Genomic DNA, 16,172 nt, shown 5'->3' with positions numbered 1-16,172 from the left:
TTAATCAAGCCCAGTTAGACTGGACGACATCAAGTCCAAATAGACACAATCTGTGCCTTCCAGGAAGGGAGAAAGACAATTGCCATATTTGCACATTTACAGAACTTACAGGTATTTAAGAGGCATTCTGATTTTATAAGGAATTTGGAAGGGCAGTGGAACCAAGCACTTTTCATTATTCCTGTTTTGAAAATAACTTTGAATTGACCTTTTTGTAGGGCAGGGGTCACCTATATTTTTCTGTAAAGAACCAGATAGTAAATCTCTTAAGTTCTGTAGGCCACACGGTTTTTGTCACAACTACTCAGCTCTGCTGTTGTAATGCAGAAGCAGCCATAGGCAATGCCTAAACCAATGGGCAAAGCTATACTACAATAGAATTTTATTTACAAAAATAAGAATGTGCTGTAGTTTGCTGTCCTCTGTTGTAAGGAAAATATTTTTCACATAAAAACTATATACTGTATACCAGACTCCAATAGGAAATTATACATTCTAGGCATGTAGAACAGTTAATCTACTAACTGCAAAGAATATATAAATCACAGCTGAAAAAAGGAGTATACTAGTCAATACAAGTACATAGTATGGTCTACATTCTAGTAATAAGTTTAAGTCCTAAATTTTAGGAGAACAGTACAAATTTTGCTTCCCCTCAGTTTTGTGACCCGGGGTTAATTATTTTGCTTAGAATATTACCAAAAGGACGTGTGGGCTGGTACCTTTGCTGTGATGAGGTGTATTGCAACGTTCCACCACTAGGGGAAGCAGAGTTCCTTATTTAATCTTGTTGGCTTGGCATCTGGAGCAATTTTGGATAAAAGCGGGGAGGCGGAATGGATGTTAGACAGTGGCACATAGGTAAATTAGCAGTTATAGTGCAGACACGATGGTGTGGCCCAGAGAGAAGCGTTTATATTTTTCTTCCACCTCTTTGGCACCAAAGTCAACAGTTTTGTTGTTTGGTAACCTGGGTTCCAGTTTTGTGCTCTGCCTCCGGTCTTCCAGAAATCAAGAGAGGATAAAGTCAACAACTGAGATCCCTAGGAACCACTTGTATGCTTGATGATAGATGTGGGAAGAGGTTAGGCTTTTAGGGGGAATCAAATATTTCCACATGTATCCATGGTCTGGATAATGAAATCTTGGCAAAGACTCAAATCCTTGTGACTTTAATCAGGCATTTCAGTTAATCCAAAGGCTTAACTGGTGTCTCGGGTCAACTTAACCTCGAGTTTATCAAGTAGCTTCCTAGTGACTTGACCCAGGAAAACCCTTTGTTTAAAAAGAAGAGCATCTTGCTGAATTCCCTGCAAACGTATAATCAAATCCAGCCTAATTAAAGATTGATCTGGAAGAGGACACTTGATATATTGGACAGTGTCATAAAAGCAAATAGTATAAGAAAAAAGGAAGCAATTATAAATTTGGGAGAGAAAGGGATGAATAACAACAAAGGAATGTAACTACAGAGTATGACTTTTCAGAGAATAATATTTAATAGATGTCATAAACAAGGAGTTGACAAATATTTTCACTAAAGGGCCAGATAGTCCATATTTTAGGCTTTGGGGATCATTTGGTTTTTCTTGCAACTACTCAACTCTGGCTGCTATTGTAGCATGAAAGCGGCCGTAGAAAATAGACAAGGAGATGGGAGTGCTGTGTTTCAATAAAACTTTATTTACAAATAAGAACCTGCTGTATAAAAAAATAAAAATAAAATTCAAAAATTCAAAAAAGAAAAGAACCTGCTATTTAAAAAAATAAATTAAATAAAATTCAAAAAAAAGAGCCTGCTGTGTAAAAAATAAAAATTAAATTAAAAAAAAAATCTTTATTTACAAAGATAACCAGCAGACCAGATTTGCCAATCCCTAATATAAGCCTTTTCTACTGATTCAGCTAGAAATAGTTTGAGAAGAGGGAGGCTAAATTGTAAAAGCAATTGTAAGAGCACTAAATCTTTTTCCACCATAGCAGGAAGTCAATAGATAATATCTAATTTTGACATATCCAGAAGTAGCCATTAATATGATATATAAAAGTAATATATAGTAAGCCTATTATATAGAGAGATAATGATAACTACCAGAAAAAAACAGTTAAAAGAGATAAAAGCAGTTATTGTAGGGTAAGGTAGGAGTTGGAGAAAAGATGGGACAAGCAATTGGTGTTTTTATTATAAACCTTTAGATAGTAATTAATTTTTTTCTCATAAATATATTTATTAAGCTTAACATGTTTGGTGAAGATAGGACAAAATCAACTATTACACAACATATATAGAACAAAAATCACAGTGTTAATTAGATGTCCAAAAAGATATATATGGTAAAATCATATACAGCTAGAGAATTATTTGATTATTAAAGAAGGAAAAACTGGGGTGATTCAGGGACAAATGCTGATGAAGGTTGTAAAACGAGGGTGCCTTTTTCCTCCCTCGGGCTGCTCGTCAAGTTCACATTAAATTCTGTTTGATCAGTGTTGACTAGAAGCTGCAAGTTGCATTTCTCAGGCTCTTAGTATGAGCTTCATATCAATACCTCAGTCATTGATTTTTAAAATCCATGTGTATGTGTGATTTTGATAAAAGTTTAATAAATGGATGGATAAAGATTAATCTAACTTTTCAGACAGCTTTGTTCCTGAAGGCAGGGTACTTTTGGGCAATTGAGATAAAGGTGTATCTTCCTCTGGGTAGATGCAATGTCCTGTCAGGGGTCATGGCTTAGCAAGTGGAGCCAAGGCTGGATTTCAGCTGCCAGGCACCCTGGGGCAGTGCACAACCTGCACCACTGTATGAGGTGGGTAATGGCTTCTATGCGATGAAGCAGAAGGAAGGTTTAAACTGTCCAAGTCTTGGGAAAGGGAAAGAAATTATGATGGGCCAGACCCTTTACCAGGTTCCTGTCTCCTGTTCAAAGTAGAAGTGTGCCTTCCTGACCACCACCCCGTCTTCCTCTCCTTCTAGATGACTTGCTTTTGGAGGGCTTCAGCAACTACACATTCCTCTCCAACGGATTTGTGCCCATCCCGGCAGCCCAGGACGATGAGATGTTCCAGGAAACCGTGGAGGCCATGGCGATCATGGGCTTCAATGACGAGGAGCAGCTGTGTAAGTCTCCCCACCTTGAGGCGGGGTGCTGGTGAGAAGAGCGAGGTGCCTGCTCTCGGTACTGATACCAGAAAAGCTTTACCGAAAGTCCAGGCTCTTGTTCAACTCGTCCAAAAGAATTTGGGCAAGGAACATAAGGCACTAAGGAAAAAAATAAGCACACACCCACACACGTGCACACACACATACTGAGGCCGAGGAGCAAGAGAACAAAGAAGTTTATTTAGTGCAGAAGTGAAAATTACACACTCGAAGAAGAGTGTGGGCATCCTCGTGAGTGAGGGGTGCCCCGCAGGGTTGTTGATCCCCCTTTTATCTTATTTTTAGCCCTTTGAACGGGTGGAATGTTTAGCCTTTTTGATTAGGGGTGGAATGTTCATTGAGGGGAAGGCTGAGGTGTGGCCTGGATTACACCAGGTTGCATCAGCCCCCAGTCTTGTGCATTTTTCTGCTGAAACCACTGTACGTGTGCTCTAAGAGATGTTTTCCCTTAAATTTTCCTTTGCTAGTCAAGCGCCACAGGTGAAAAGTCTTATAGGGTCATCAGCAACCTGTGCATTTTTATTGTGCATGCTCTACAGTTTTATTGGTCAGTTTCTTGCTCAGATGTTACAAAATTTCTGTGTTAGATACCATTCCTCCATATGTCATGGCCTCATTAAGTGCAAAACAAGGAGGTGGCTTTGCCTTCTGCCTAATGCCTATACATGAGGAGGCTGTCCTTGGGCCCGGCCCTGTCTTTCCTGCCTCAGGACCACTGGAATTAGTTAGGGACTTTTCTCTGGTCAGGACAGATTTCTGCTCTCTGAATTCCCCACTCCCTCAAAAAAAAAGGAGAAGAAGAAAAATTAATATTACTTTAGGTGGTTTATTGGTGTTTTAGAAAGGTGGCTGCATGAGTTATGGCTCTTTTGGTTACAAGTGACCAAATTGGCTTAAGCAAAAAGGAAAATGATTCACTCATAGAGCTGAAAAATTCAGGGATACTGGTTTTAGGAACAGCAAATTCTAGGGACTCAAAGAATGTCTTTAGAACTTGGTCTTGCAACAACATTGTCTTTAAGTAGGCAGTAGTTTCTTGGCAACAAAATGGCTGCTGTGGCTCCAGCCCTTACATCCATTGGGTTTATGTCCAGCAGAAATGAGCAGAGTGGATTCCCTGCCTGCATCCCTGAATGGAGTCACATTGCCTAGGTTGACATGCATATTCCTGAGCTACTCACAATGAGCCAGGGTTGTAGAAAGCTCTGTTATGTCTCTTTGTTATGGGGGGGTCTCGATTCCATTCTTGGAGCTGGAGGTAGAGAGGTTGTTGGCCTCATTGAGAACATGTAGGCAGAGGGGAGGGGGAGTAATTGAGGCAGTAGGTGTACTTGGGTTCTTCCTGGAAAGGTAGTTCTGGTGATGGACCAATATTGATCAATATCATCAACCAATGACCAAGAAACACACTTCGTCCTGAGAATAGGAAAGCTCATAGAGATATTTCTGGTTTCCATACTGTGCAAGAAACACTTTTTCTTCTGGGTTAGATATGCCTCAATACTCAAGGTTAATCTCTTTTGGGAACACCAGGACAAGATTGTGGAAAATTTCGCTTTCTTCCCACGCCCACACCCCTTTGGAGCCCCAGAAAAATGGCTACAGTTGCCAAAATGAAACGTATAAGGAAGGGCAGCTCCTTCAGAGATAACTTGGGGCCCAGAAAAAAGAAGGCTCCATGAATGAGATAACAAATGGGTGGTGTTTGTGGATTTTGGCCAGGATCCTACTTCAGAATCCAGTGCTTACAGCATCCCTTCCTTAATGACATCAGCTCTGCAAGAATGATTCATTTTATTTGGAACATGAGTCAGTTTTTACTTCTAATCTTTGTTTTAAAAAAAAAATACAACTGATGATTAAGTACTTGCTGAAGGCCAGATATTTGCTAAATCCCTTTTTTTTTTTTTTTTTTTTTTTTTTCGGGACTTCCCTGGCGGTCCAGTGATTGGGACTTCGCCTGCCAGTGCAGGGGGTGAGGGTTCGATCCCTGGTCGGGGAGCTAAGATTCCCAGATGCTTCGCGGCCAAAAAATCAAGGCATAAAACAGAATCAGTATTGTAACAAATTCAGACTTTTTAAAGCCTTTAAAAATGGTCCACATCAAAAAAAATCTTTAAAAAAAAAAAACAATTAATGGGGTGGAAAGGGCCATATACAGAAACAGATAGTGACATCATGACAGGTACCTTAAAAGAGATACAAATTACACTCAGAAGTCCAGAGACTGTAACAAGTAGCAGAAATATGATTTACATAATTGTGACTTTAAGTACAACGCTCCATGGGAAAGTAATGGCATAAGAATTTCCAATCCACTGTAATAAGAAACACAAGTTTGTAGGTGACCTTTTTTGTCCCACAATGAAAGGTCTTAAATGTCAGGGCTATATTTCCTTTTTTTTTTTTTTTTTTTTTATTTTATTTATTTTTTTATACAGCAAGTTCTTATTAGTCATCAATTTTATACACATCAGTGTATACATGTCAATTCCAATCACCCAATTCATCACACCACCATCCCCACCCCCCAGCGGCTTTCCCCCCTTGGTGTCCATACATTTGTTCTCTACATCTGTGTCTCAACTTCTGCCCTGCAAACCGGTTCATCTGTACCATTTTTCTAGGTTCCACATACATGCGTTAATATACGATATTTGTTTTTCTCTTTCTGACTTACTTCACTCTGTATGACAGTCTCTAGATCCATCCACGTCTCAACAAATGACCCAATTTCGTTCCTTTTTATGGCTGAGTAATATTCCATTGTATATATGTACCACAACTTCTTTATCTATTCGTCTGTTGATGGGCATTTAGGTTGCTTCCATGACCTGGCTATTGTAAATAGTGCTGCAATGAACATTGGGGTGCATGTGTCTTTTTGAATTATGGTTTCCTCTGGGTATATGCCCAGTAGTGGGATTGCTGGGTCATATGGTAATTCTATTTTTAGTTTTTTAAGGAACCTCCATACTGTTCTCCATAGTGGCTGTATTAATTTACATTCCCACCAACAGTGCAAGAGGGTTCCCTTTTCTCCACACCCTCTCCAGCATTTGTTGTTTGTAGATTTTCTGATGATGCCCATTCTAACTGGTGTGAGGTGATACCTCATTGTAGTTTTGATTTACATTTCTCTAATAATTAGTGATGTTGAGCAGCTTTTCATGTGCTTCTTGGCCATCTGTATGTCTTCTTTGGAGAAATGTCTCTTTAGGTCTTCTGCCCATTTTTGGATTGGGTTGTTTGTTTCTTTAATATTGAGCTGCATGAGCTGTTTATATATTTTGGAGATTAATCCTTTGTCCGTTGATTCGTTTGCAAATATTTTCTCCCATTCTGAGGGTTGTCTTTTCGTCTTGTTTATGGTTTCCTTTGCTGTGCAAAAGCTTTTAAGTTTCATTAGGTCCCATTTGTTTATTTTCGTTTTTATTTCCATTACTCTAGGAGGTGGATCAAATAAGATCTTGCTGTAATTTATGTCAAAGAGTGTTCTGCCTATGTTTTCCTCTAAGAGTGCTAAATCCCCTTTTTTTTTTTTTTTAAATAAATTTATTTATTTATTTATTTTTGGCTGTGTTGGGTCTTCGTTTCTGTGCGAGGGCTTTCTCTAGTTGTGGCGAGCGGGGGCCACTCTTCATCGCGGTGCGCGGGCCTCTCACTCTCGCAGCCTCTTTTGTTGCGGAGCACAGGCTCCAGACGCGCAGGCTCAGTAGTTGTGGCTCACGGGCCTAGTTGCTCTGCGGCACGTAGGATCTTCCCAGACCAGGGCTCAAACCCGTGTCCCCTGCACTGGCAGGCAGATTCTCAACCACTGTGCCACCAGGGAAGCCCTAAATCCCCTTTTTTATTTTTATTTTATTTATTTATTTATTTTTAAATTATTTATTTATTTATGGCTGTGTTGGGTCTTCGTTTCTGTGCGAGGGCTTTCTCTAGTTGCGGCAAGTGGGGGCCACTCTTCATCGCGGTGCGCGGGCCTCTCACTGTCGCGGCCTCTCTTGTTGCGGAGCACAGGCTCCACACGCGCAGGCTCAGCAATTGTGGCTCACGGGCCTAGTCGCTCCGCGGCATGTGAGATCTTCCCAGACCAGGGCTCGAACCCGTGTTCCCTGCATTGGCAGGCAGATTCTCAACCACTGTGCCACCAGGGAAGCCCTCCTATATTTATTTTTATAGTTGCCATCTATTTATGGCAAGGGAAGCTGATTTTTCACTTAAGATAAAGTTTTCTACTTAAGTGAATCATAGGAAAGAGAAGTGAATGTAAAGAAAAATGTTAAGTAAATAGTAGAACAGATGGTATGCCTATAGAACAAGTGTTAGGATGAGGGTGTACAAATGGCTGACACCCACGGGACACGGACTTAGACCAGTGTGTATACCAACCTTGATTATAAATCTAGGGCTACTCAACCCTCCCCAAAGAAGCCAAAGGAAAATGGGGAGCTGAGGGTGGTGTCAGGCCTGAGCCCTGGAGCTGCATGAGGTTCCAGGTGACCAGTCTCCTCTGGTTCCTGGACTTCAGCAAGGGAGAATTACTTGCCCTAGATTGCACAGGGAGCTAGGAACAGTATAAGACCATCATAATCATTGTGACATCATAGCAACTACTGTTTATTGAGCACTGCCCGGGTTTAGGTGCTATGCATTTAATCCTCATGACAACCCTATGAAGCAGGTGTTTTTATGGGCCTTCAGATGGTGAAATGGGCCCAGAGAGGCTAATACCTGACTTGAAGTCACACAGCTGCTAATAACATGGCCAAGATACAAACCCCTGCCAGCTAACTCCAGTGTCGTCCTCAGATCCTCCCAGGGACTGTCTAGGTCCATTTCCAGATGTCAGTCATTCACAGTTGATGCCACTTCTGGGTTTCATCTGTATCATCATTGTTTGAATATTTTTATGCATAGGGTGGATTTCTATAGCCCCATCCACTCTGGGCTTTGTCCTAAACAACAGTTGTGTACAATCACTAAGTATGTGTCCTGGTTATACAATTTGAAATAAATTAGAATAAGTACCTAACTATTGAAATGTTTTAAAAGTTTCACATGCCGCCTAAAATCATCCACCCTGTGTACATGTGGTATGTCTGCCACATGTTGGGAAAGCCTGTTTCCTGTTCCTCAGTAATAAGGGTGGCGTATTAGTTTCCTGAGGCTGCTGTAACAATTTACCACAAACTTGTTTGCTTAAAACAACAGGAATTTATTCTCTCATGGTTCTGGAGGCCAGAAGTCTGAAACCAAGGTGTGGGCAGGGTTGGTTTCTTCTGGGGGCTCTGAGGGAAAATCCATCCCAGGCCCCTCTCCCGGCTTCTGTGGCTGCCAGCAGTCCTTGGCTTGTAGACGCATCACTCCAACCTGCCTCCTTCTTCATGTTTCCTTCTGCCCTGTGCATCTTCTCTTCTCTCTGTTATCAGGTCACTTGTCATTGGATTTAGGGCCCACCAGTTTAATCTAAGGTGATCTCATTTAATTGCATCTGCAGGGATCTTGTTTCCATAAGGTCACATTCACAGGTTCCAGATGGTCATGTCTTTGGGCGGCCACCAGTCAACCCACTACGGGTGGCTACTTCTATTTAGCACCTACTGGGCCAGGCCCCTGGTTTGCAGCATCTCTCCTGATATAAACTTTATGAAGCAGGTACTGCTGTTACCCTCTCCATTTTGCAGGTGGGGAAACTGAGGCTCAGCAAGGTGAAGCTGGACTTCCTAACACTAGAGTGCATGCTTTCAACCACTGCCCCAGACTGCCAGCCTTTGCCACCCTTGCTATCTGGGCAGCCCTCTCCACTTTGCACTTTGCTGTCCACCGGCTCTTGTGAGCTGGGAGTGGTGACAATTCTTTTGTTATTTCTGTGACAGTGCTATCTATACCAGAAAGTGCAAACCAGCAGTGCCTGAGCCCTCAAGAGAGACTGGCCTCCACAGCCATGAAGGTTGTTAATTTTTTTTTTAATATTAATTAATTAATGTATTTATTTTGGCTGTGTTGGGTCTTCGTTTCTGTGCGAGGGCTTTCTCTAGTTGCGGCAAGTGGGGACCACTCTTCATCGCGGTGCACGGGCCTCTCACTATCGCGGCCTCTCTTGTTGCGGAGCACAGGCTCCAGACGCGCAGGCTCAGTAATTGTGGCTCACGGGCCTAGTTGCTCCGCGGCATGTGGGATCCTCCCAGACCAGGGCTCGAACCCGTGTCCCCTGCATTGGCAGGCAGACTCTCAACCACTGCGCCACCAGGGAAGCCCCAAGGTTGTTAATTTTAAACCTGGGTAGATTTCACATAAAAATCTGGGTTTCCATCATCTTTGGAAAAATCAGAAGCCTGGCATTTCTGGGCTTGCCTCCCCTGTGGCCATGATTGGAGTAGCAACTCTCCCCTTTCACGCAGGGTTGTGGCCCCCCTGAGTCCCCACAGTCCCCATCAATCTGCTTTGTTCATTTAGACCAGTGGTTCTCAGCTAGGGGTGAGTCGGCCCCCCGGGGATACTTGGCAATGTCTGGAGACATTTTTGGTTGTCACAACTTGGGAGAGGGTAGCACTACTGACATCTAGTGGTTAGAGACCAGGGATGTGCTAAATAGCCTATAATGATGCATAGGATATCCCCACAACAAATTATCTGGGCCAAAATTTCACTAGTGCCCAGGTTGAGTGCCGAGGTTCACTGCTTACCCAGGCTCTGCAGGCATTCCAGCAATCCTAATTTAGACTTTCAGTTTAAGAACTGTGAGTATTGGTCTTGACAGTTTACTAAACCCCTTTCATAGATTGTATTAAAGAAACTGCCTCAGCTGTGCCCTATCAACAGAAGCTTTGTTCATCTTTTGGGTGTAGATTTTTGCAGTGGGGAATGGGAGCATATGGGTGGCTGATCTAGGCCTTTCTCCTCCTGAGCTGGGCCAGGTGTGAGGACAGCTGTTGTAAAAGGTTGTCACCCCTCATTTGGCCTAAGGAACCAGAGGAGGCTGGAATCTCTAGGTTTTGTTCTTGGAACACAGTGATTTCTTCTTGGAAATCCTGGGTAATTTACACCTGAGTTAATCTAAAGCCACGCATTTGCATTAATCAATCCTCCCTCTATCCATCCAACCAACCAACCATCCATCCATCCATCCATCCATCTATCCATCTTCCTCCATCTATCTATTCATCAGTCCATTGATTGATCCATCCATCTATTATCTATCCCTTCATTGATCCATCTATCATCCATTTTCCTTCCTTTCATCCATCCATCAATTCATCTTCCATCCATCCATCTTCCATCCCTTCCCATGTGTCTGAACACACCTGTGTAACTAGTACCTGTTATAAGTAAGAGAACATGAATACCACCAGACCCCATGAAGCTCCATCTTGTTCCTTCTAGTAGCTTCCGCCAGTCAAGGATGACCACCATCCTGACTTCTAACAGCATAGTTTTGCCCGTTCTTGAACGTTCTGTAAATGGGACTTATATGGTATGTTCTTGTTTGCATTTGGAGTCCTTTGTTCAGCATTAGTATTTGTGAGATATACAGCAATTTTGTTGTTTGTAGTCATAAATCATTCAGTCTCCTTGCTGTATAGAAGGGGTTGACAAACATTTTCTGTAAAGGGCCAGAGAGTAAATATTTTAGCCTTGGTGGGCCATACGATCTCCATGGCAACTGTTGAGCTCTGCCATTAAGCATGCAAACCACTATAGACAATATGTAAGTGAATGAGTGTGTCTGGGTTCCAATAAAACTTTATTTACAATGGCAGGCATTGGGCCGGATTTGGTCCACTGGCTATAGATGGCCATCCCCTGCTGCATAGTATTCCACTGTAGCGCAAGGTTTTTAGCAACCATCCAGAAATATTCTGCTCCTCCCAGGCAGGTTTTCTCCCCTCTTAGCAGGGAATTGGGGTGCTTTGGCTTTCTCCTAAAAGCTCAGAACTGAGTCTTTTTAGGGGAAAGGTGTAGGCTGGCTCTGGGTCCTCAATGACCTTTAGACTCCAAACCTTGGTATTTGCACTTGTGTCTTATCTGTTCTTCTCTCCTCACTTCAGCCATATTGAAGGTGGTGTCATCTGTCCTGCAACTTGGGAATATTGTCTTCAAGAAGGAAAGAAACACAGACCAGGCATCCATGCCGGATAACACAGGTGCTTGCTGCTTTTTCATAATAACTGATGACTTTGGTGATGGGAGGGAAGGTCACATTGTCTTTGGTTATTTTTCTGGATGAGGTTATCTGGGGCATTAACAAGAACTAGACTAGATTATTATCACTTAATTCTCTCTTTTTTCAAACTTTTCACTGCTTAAGATCCTACGCGAAAAGTTCTTGAGTCAGAGAGTGGGGGGAAAAACTAAGGTTTGGATCAGACAGGATCCTTAGGGAGTGCCTCTTCTAAAAACCCCACACTCATTTGTTTTATTAAACAAATCTTTTTGAGCACCTGCTATATGCCGGGCACTGGGATACAGCAGGAAATGAGAAGGAACCACCCCATTTCTTATGGCATATACGGTCTTGCTGGGGAGACAGACCTCACGTTTCCCTGCAGATGGGATTGTCCGATAAAATAAAGGATGCCCAGTGAAATTTGAATTTCAGATAAGCACTTTTGATAGTAAGTACGTTCTAGGCAATATTGGGGACATAATTATACTAAAAAATGTTCATTGTTTATCTGAAATTCAAGTTTCACTGGGCGTCCTCTATATTTTTCCTAAATCTTGACAGCCCTACCTGCAAATAAGCAGTGTTTCGTGTTTTGAAGAGATGGCCTGGCTACCACCATGCTTGTTGGCGGCTGATGCAAAAGGATGACTTAGGTTCCCAACTTGCTCACCTGTGGCCTCAACATCGCCGTCTCAGGCTGTATATTGGGGTGCTTTTCCAAGCTCCCAGTTTGGCTGCCAGTTGTTTCTTATGTATTACACTCCCAGATATAGCAGGTTAAAGGAATCCTCGCTCTGAGGAGAGACCCTCAGGGAAAGAGAAACCAAAAGAGCACCCTTGAAAAGAGATGGTAAAAAATTCTAAAACTACACTATTTATCGTCCACCTCATACATCCAAACTATCGTGTATCACTAGTCTTCACGTTAAGGAAGCAGCTAATGGATTTTTTTTTTTTTTTTTTTTTTGGAGAACAAGTTTTTATGCAGAACTACATGAATATAGCAAGAACCCACATGTTCACCATTCAGAATTGACATTTGTGAATATTTTCAAATACATCTTTGTCTTTAGAATGAAGCAAAACGCGGTATAGAGAAGACTGACATCTCTTATTCTCCCAACTGAGTCCCTGAACCTCCTGGCAACCACAATTGTACTGAACCACATACCCTTCTGGTCTTATGTTTATAATTTCACACACATGTATCTAAACAGTATACAGTGTTGCTTTGTGAGTGTGTTTTTAATTTACATGAATGATATCACTCTGTAGGCATCATTCTGCAATTTTTTTTTTTTTTTACTCTGTACTCACAGCTGTCTAGATCAGGGTTTCCTAACAGTAGCATCCCCTAGTGTGACAACCAAAAATGTCTCCAGACATTGCCAATGTCCCATGGGAGCAAAATCATCCCCAGCTGAGAACCACTGGTCTAGAGAGAAAGAAAAAGCCAGGTCATTGCTTTAACTGCTATTTGGTATTCCATCTTATAAAAATACTGTGATATATTTGTTTGCTCCCTTATGAATAGACATTTAAGTTGTTTCCAATATTTTTTCCACTACATACGCTGCAACATATATCTTGGAATGGTGGAACAAATGCTTATTGAATTTTAACTATATGTCAGGTTCATACCTACCTCATTTAATCCCATTGACAACCCAACAAGGTACCAAATAGCTGACCCCTTTTGTAAGCAAGAGTCTGGGAAGCTAAGTAGCTTTTCCAAAATCACATGACTAGGAAGTGGGAAAGGAGCAAGGATTTGAACCTAGTTCTGACCCTAAGACCCCAATTGGGGCCCACTTCCATCCCAGTCCCATCATTGCCTCTTTTAGCCAAACACTGGGGGTGAGGTCACTAATGACAGCAGTTTTTAGGACTCTTTCATGCTATGTTCACTATCATGCTCCATCTCACCAAGGAAAAACCAATGTATTCACAGATCACAAATATCCCATGTTATGTGCCTTCTTTTCCAAGCCTGCACTTTTGTGATACACTTAATATGCTTCTTTTCTCCATCCAGCTGCTCAGAAAGTTTGCCACCTCATGGGAATTAATGTGACAGATTTCACCAGATCCATCCTGACCCCACGTATCAAAGTCGGGCGGGATGTGGTACAGAAAGCTCAGACAAAAGAACAGGTAAATGATGCATTTGCCATTTATTCCTGCACTTGTCATTTATTCCTGCAGAATCTTCCATCCATCCACCCATCCATCCACCCCTCTAGCCATCCATCCATCCATCCATCCACCCATCCATCCATCTATCTGTCCATCCATCCATGCATCTGTTACCTAACCAAACTTGGGTCCACTCACCAGCCACACAGCAAAGCCAATTTGCTGACACTGAGTTGTGGTGAAGGAAAGTACAGGGTTTATTGCAGGTGCCCAGTGAGGAGAATGGGCGGCTCATGCTCAGAAGACCTGAACTCCCTGGTGGCTGTCAGGGAAGGGCTTTTAAAGGCAACATTTGGGGTCAGGGTTGCAGGGGGCGTGACTTTCTTCAGACTGGTTGGTGGTGAGGTAACAGGGTGATGTTCCAGGAATCTTCATCATCGACCGTCTGCTTCCAACCAGTCTGGGGTCTATGCACTTGTGTATGTAGTCACCATCCTCCACCTGGGTGGGGGTCTTAGTTCCTGCAGAACAACTCAAAGACTGTATCAGATTCACATTGTTATGTGTATCCCTTGAGGAGGAACTAGGACTCTGTTTTATCCCTGCACTATTGTTTCTTGACTGCTTTTCCTTTGTTTCTGCATTCCCTCACTTCCCTAATTAGTAACTCCTTGAATCTGCTCTTTGGGAATCAGGGAAGGCTTAGGAGCCCTTTTTCTACAAACAAGAAACAGGGGATATGAAGGGGCTTTTGTACCTGTCAAGGCCCCGCAGGGTCCTGCTCAGTTTTGGCCCCCATCCCTGCTCCAATCCTGAGTGGAACAGGTACAGTACAAGAAAGGGAATAAAATTTTGGATAGAGAGATTAATCATAAACTCGGCAGAGGAACTCGGTTTTAGCGTGACTTGGTTTCACATCCATCCATCCACCCATCCATCTTTGTATCCCTCATCTATCCAATACTAGAATAATCAAAGTCCTATGTCAGGTTTTGAAGGTACAACACTGACTGCATAAGAACAGCAGAGTTCCTCACTCCTGACCTCATCTTGAGCTCTTAATTGAAGGTACGAGGTCTGAACTAATTTTCGGAAATGACTGTATACCCTTTCTGGAGGCAGGACTGACCGCCTCTAAATGATCACTGGGATGGTGCAGGCTCCACTTTGTTGCAGGTCCCTCTGACAGGAAGTGATTATTATTCACATTGCCATTCCTAGGTCTGACCACTCCATCCCTCATTGCTGGTTGTAGAGATGGTATAGTTTCCTTTTCTTTGTTTATTTTTTAAGGACTGATTATAGGCAGAGGGAAAATAAAAATCCAGGGCCACCAGCCAGGCTCATGTGAAAACACAGCCCATTGGGAGTAACCATGTCCTCTCGCCCCCCTGCAGGCAGACTTTGCAGTAGAGGCTCTGGCCAAGGCCACTTATGAGCGCCTTTTCCGCTGGATACTCACCCGCGTGAACAAAGCCCTGGACAAGACTCACCGGCAAGGGGCTTCGTTCCTGGGGATCCTGGACATCGCCGGATTTGAGATCTTTGAGGTACAGCTTGGCAGGCTCACGACAGACATAGTCTCGGTTCTCTGGAAATTAGTTTCCACTTGGAGAAATCACTATTTTGGAGAAAGGCAGGTGGCTACTATAGGGTGGGAGACTGTCTAGTTAAGGTTAAATCCTTGAGGGTGTAAGAGACAGAAATCCAATGGGGAATGTATTGGTTTCTGAAACTGAGGCCAGAGGTACAGCTGGATCCAACAGGCAGGACCTGAACTCCTGCCATCTCCCCCTCTCCGCCGTCCTCCACCTTGGCTCTATTCTCAAGCAGGCTCTCCCCTCATGGTGGCAAGATGGCTGCCACTGCTCCGACTGCCTCTCAGTTCCAACCAGTTCCAATTCTTTCCAACAGTTCCACCCAAAATCTTGGAATTGAGTCTCAATGACTCCTACCTGAGTTGGGCCACATGTCACCTCAGAGCCAAGCACTGTTTTTCGGGTCTTTCAGTACTTCATGGAATGTAACATGGCTCCTGGATCCCACTCCCATGGGTTGGAGGGAAGTTCTCAGTGAAAGGGAAGATGTTGAGATTGACAGATATTCCAAAACATACCTACTATGGAATTACTCCCTCTCTGAGCCTCAGTTTCCACATCTGCAAAACGGGGTGATGAAATACCTTACACGGTTATTCTATCCATAAATCATTGGGCAGATGGAGATAAGATCCTTAAAACCACGTGTGTCCTTAAAACCATGTGACATGAGAATAAGTAACTTTTGCCAGCCCTCATGAACCCTGGGCAGCCTTCACTGGGGCCTGAGACCTCTCTGGGTGCTGAAATGGCACAGCAGCCTTATGGAAAGTATGTCTGGCGTGGGGCTTTCTCCAGCACGGAGCTTCTCCGGGGCCCCAAGTCCTCTGACTTGTACCGTGATGCTCACGGGGCCTCCCCTGGTGTCATGTGCTCAGGTGAACTCGTTCGAGCAGCTGTGCATCAACTACACCAACGAGAAGCTGCAGCAGCTCTTCAACCACACCATGTTCGTCCTGGAGCAGGAGGAGTACCAGCGCGAGGGCATCGAATGGAACTTCATCGACTTCGGGCTGGACCTGCAGCCATGCATCGAGCTCATTGAGCGGCCGGTAAGGCCCCACATCACGCTCGCACGCAGCCAGTACACGGACCCTGCACTCTC

General features: G+C 43.3%; 1 protein-coding gene across 5 annotated transcripts in view; it reads left to right on the top strand.

The window, feature by feature from the left end:
* The window catches only part of MYH11 (myosin heavy chain 11), a 126,399-nt gene that overhangs the window by 73,226 nt on the left and 37,001 nt on the right, over window positions 1-16,172 (top strand). For all 5 annotated transcript variants that reach the window (XM_061208073.1, XM_061208072.1, XM_061208076.1 and 2 more), the window contains 5 exons: window positions 2,978-3,121; window positions 11,215-11,310; window positions 13,369-13,487; window positions 14,867-15,019; window positions 15,946-16,119. In XM_061208073.1, the coding sequence (XP_061064056.1) occupies window positions 2,978-3,121; window positions 11,215-11,310; window positions 13,369-13,487; window positions 14,867-15,019; window positions 15,946-16,119 (686 nt within the window). The remainder of the gene's footprint in view (window positions 1-2,977; window positions 3,122-11,214; window positions 11,311-13,368; window positions 13,488-14,866; window positions 15,020-15,945; window positions 16,120-16,172) is intronic.

The sequence above is a fragment of the Eubalaena glacialis genome, chromosome 13 (genome assembly GCF_028564815.1).
Source record: "Eubalaena glacialis isolate mEubGla1 chromosome 13, mEubGla1.1.hap2.+ XY, whole genome shotgun sequence".
In the NCBI taxonomy this organism is placed as follows: Eukaryota; Metazoa; Chordata; class Mammalia; order Artiodactyla; family Balaenidae; genus Eubalaena; species Eubalaena glacialis.
Note: the sequence above shows the minus strand (reverse complement) of the source record. Positions and strands in the feature narration are given on the sequence as shown.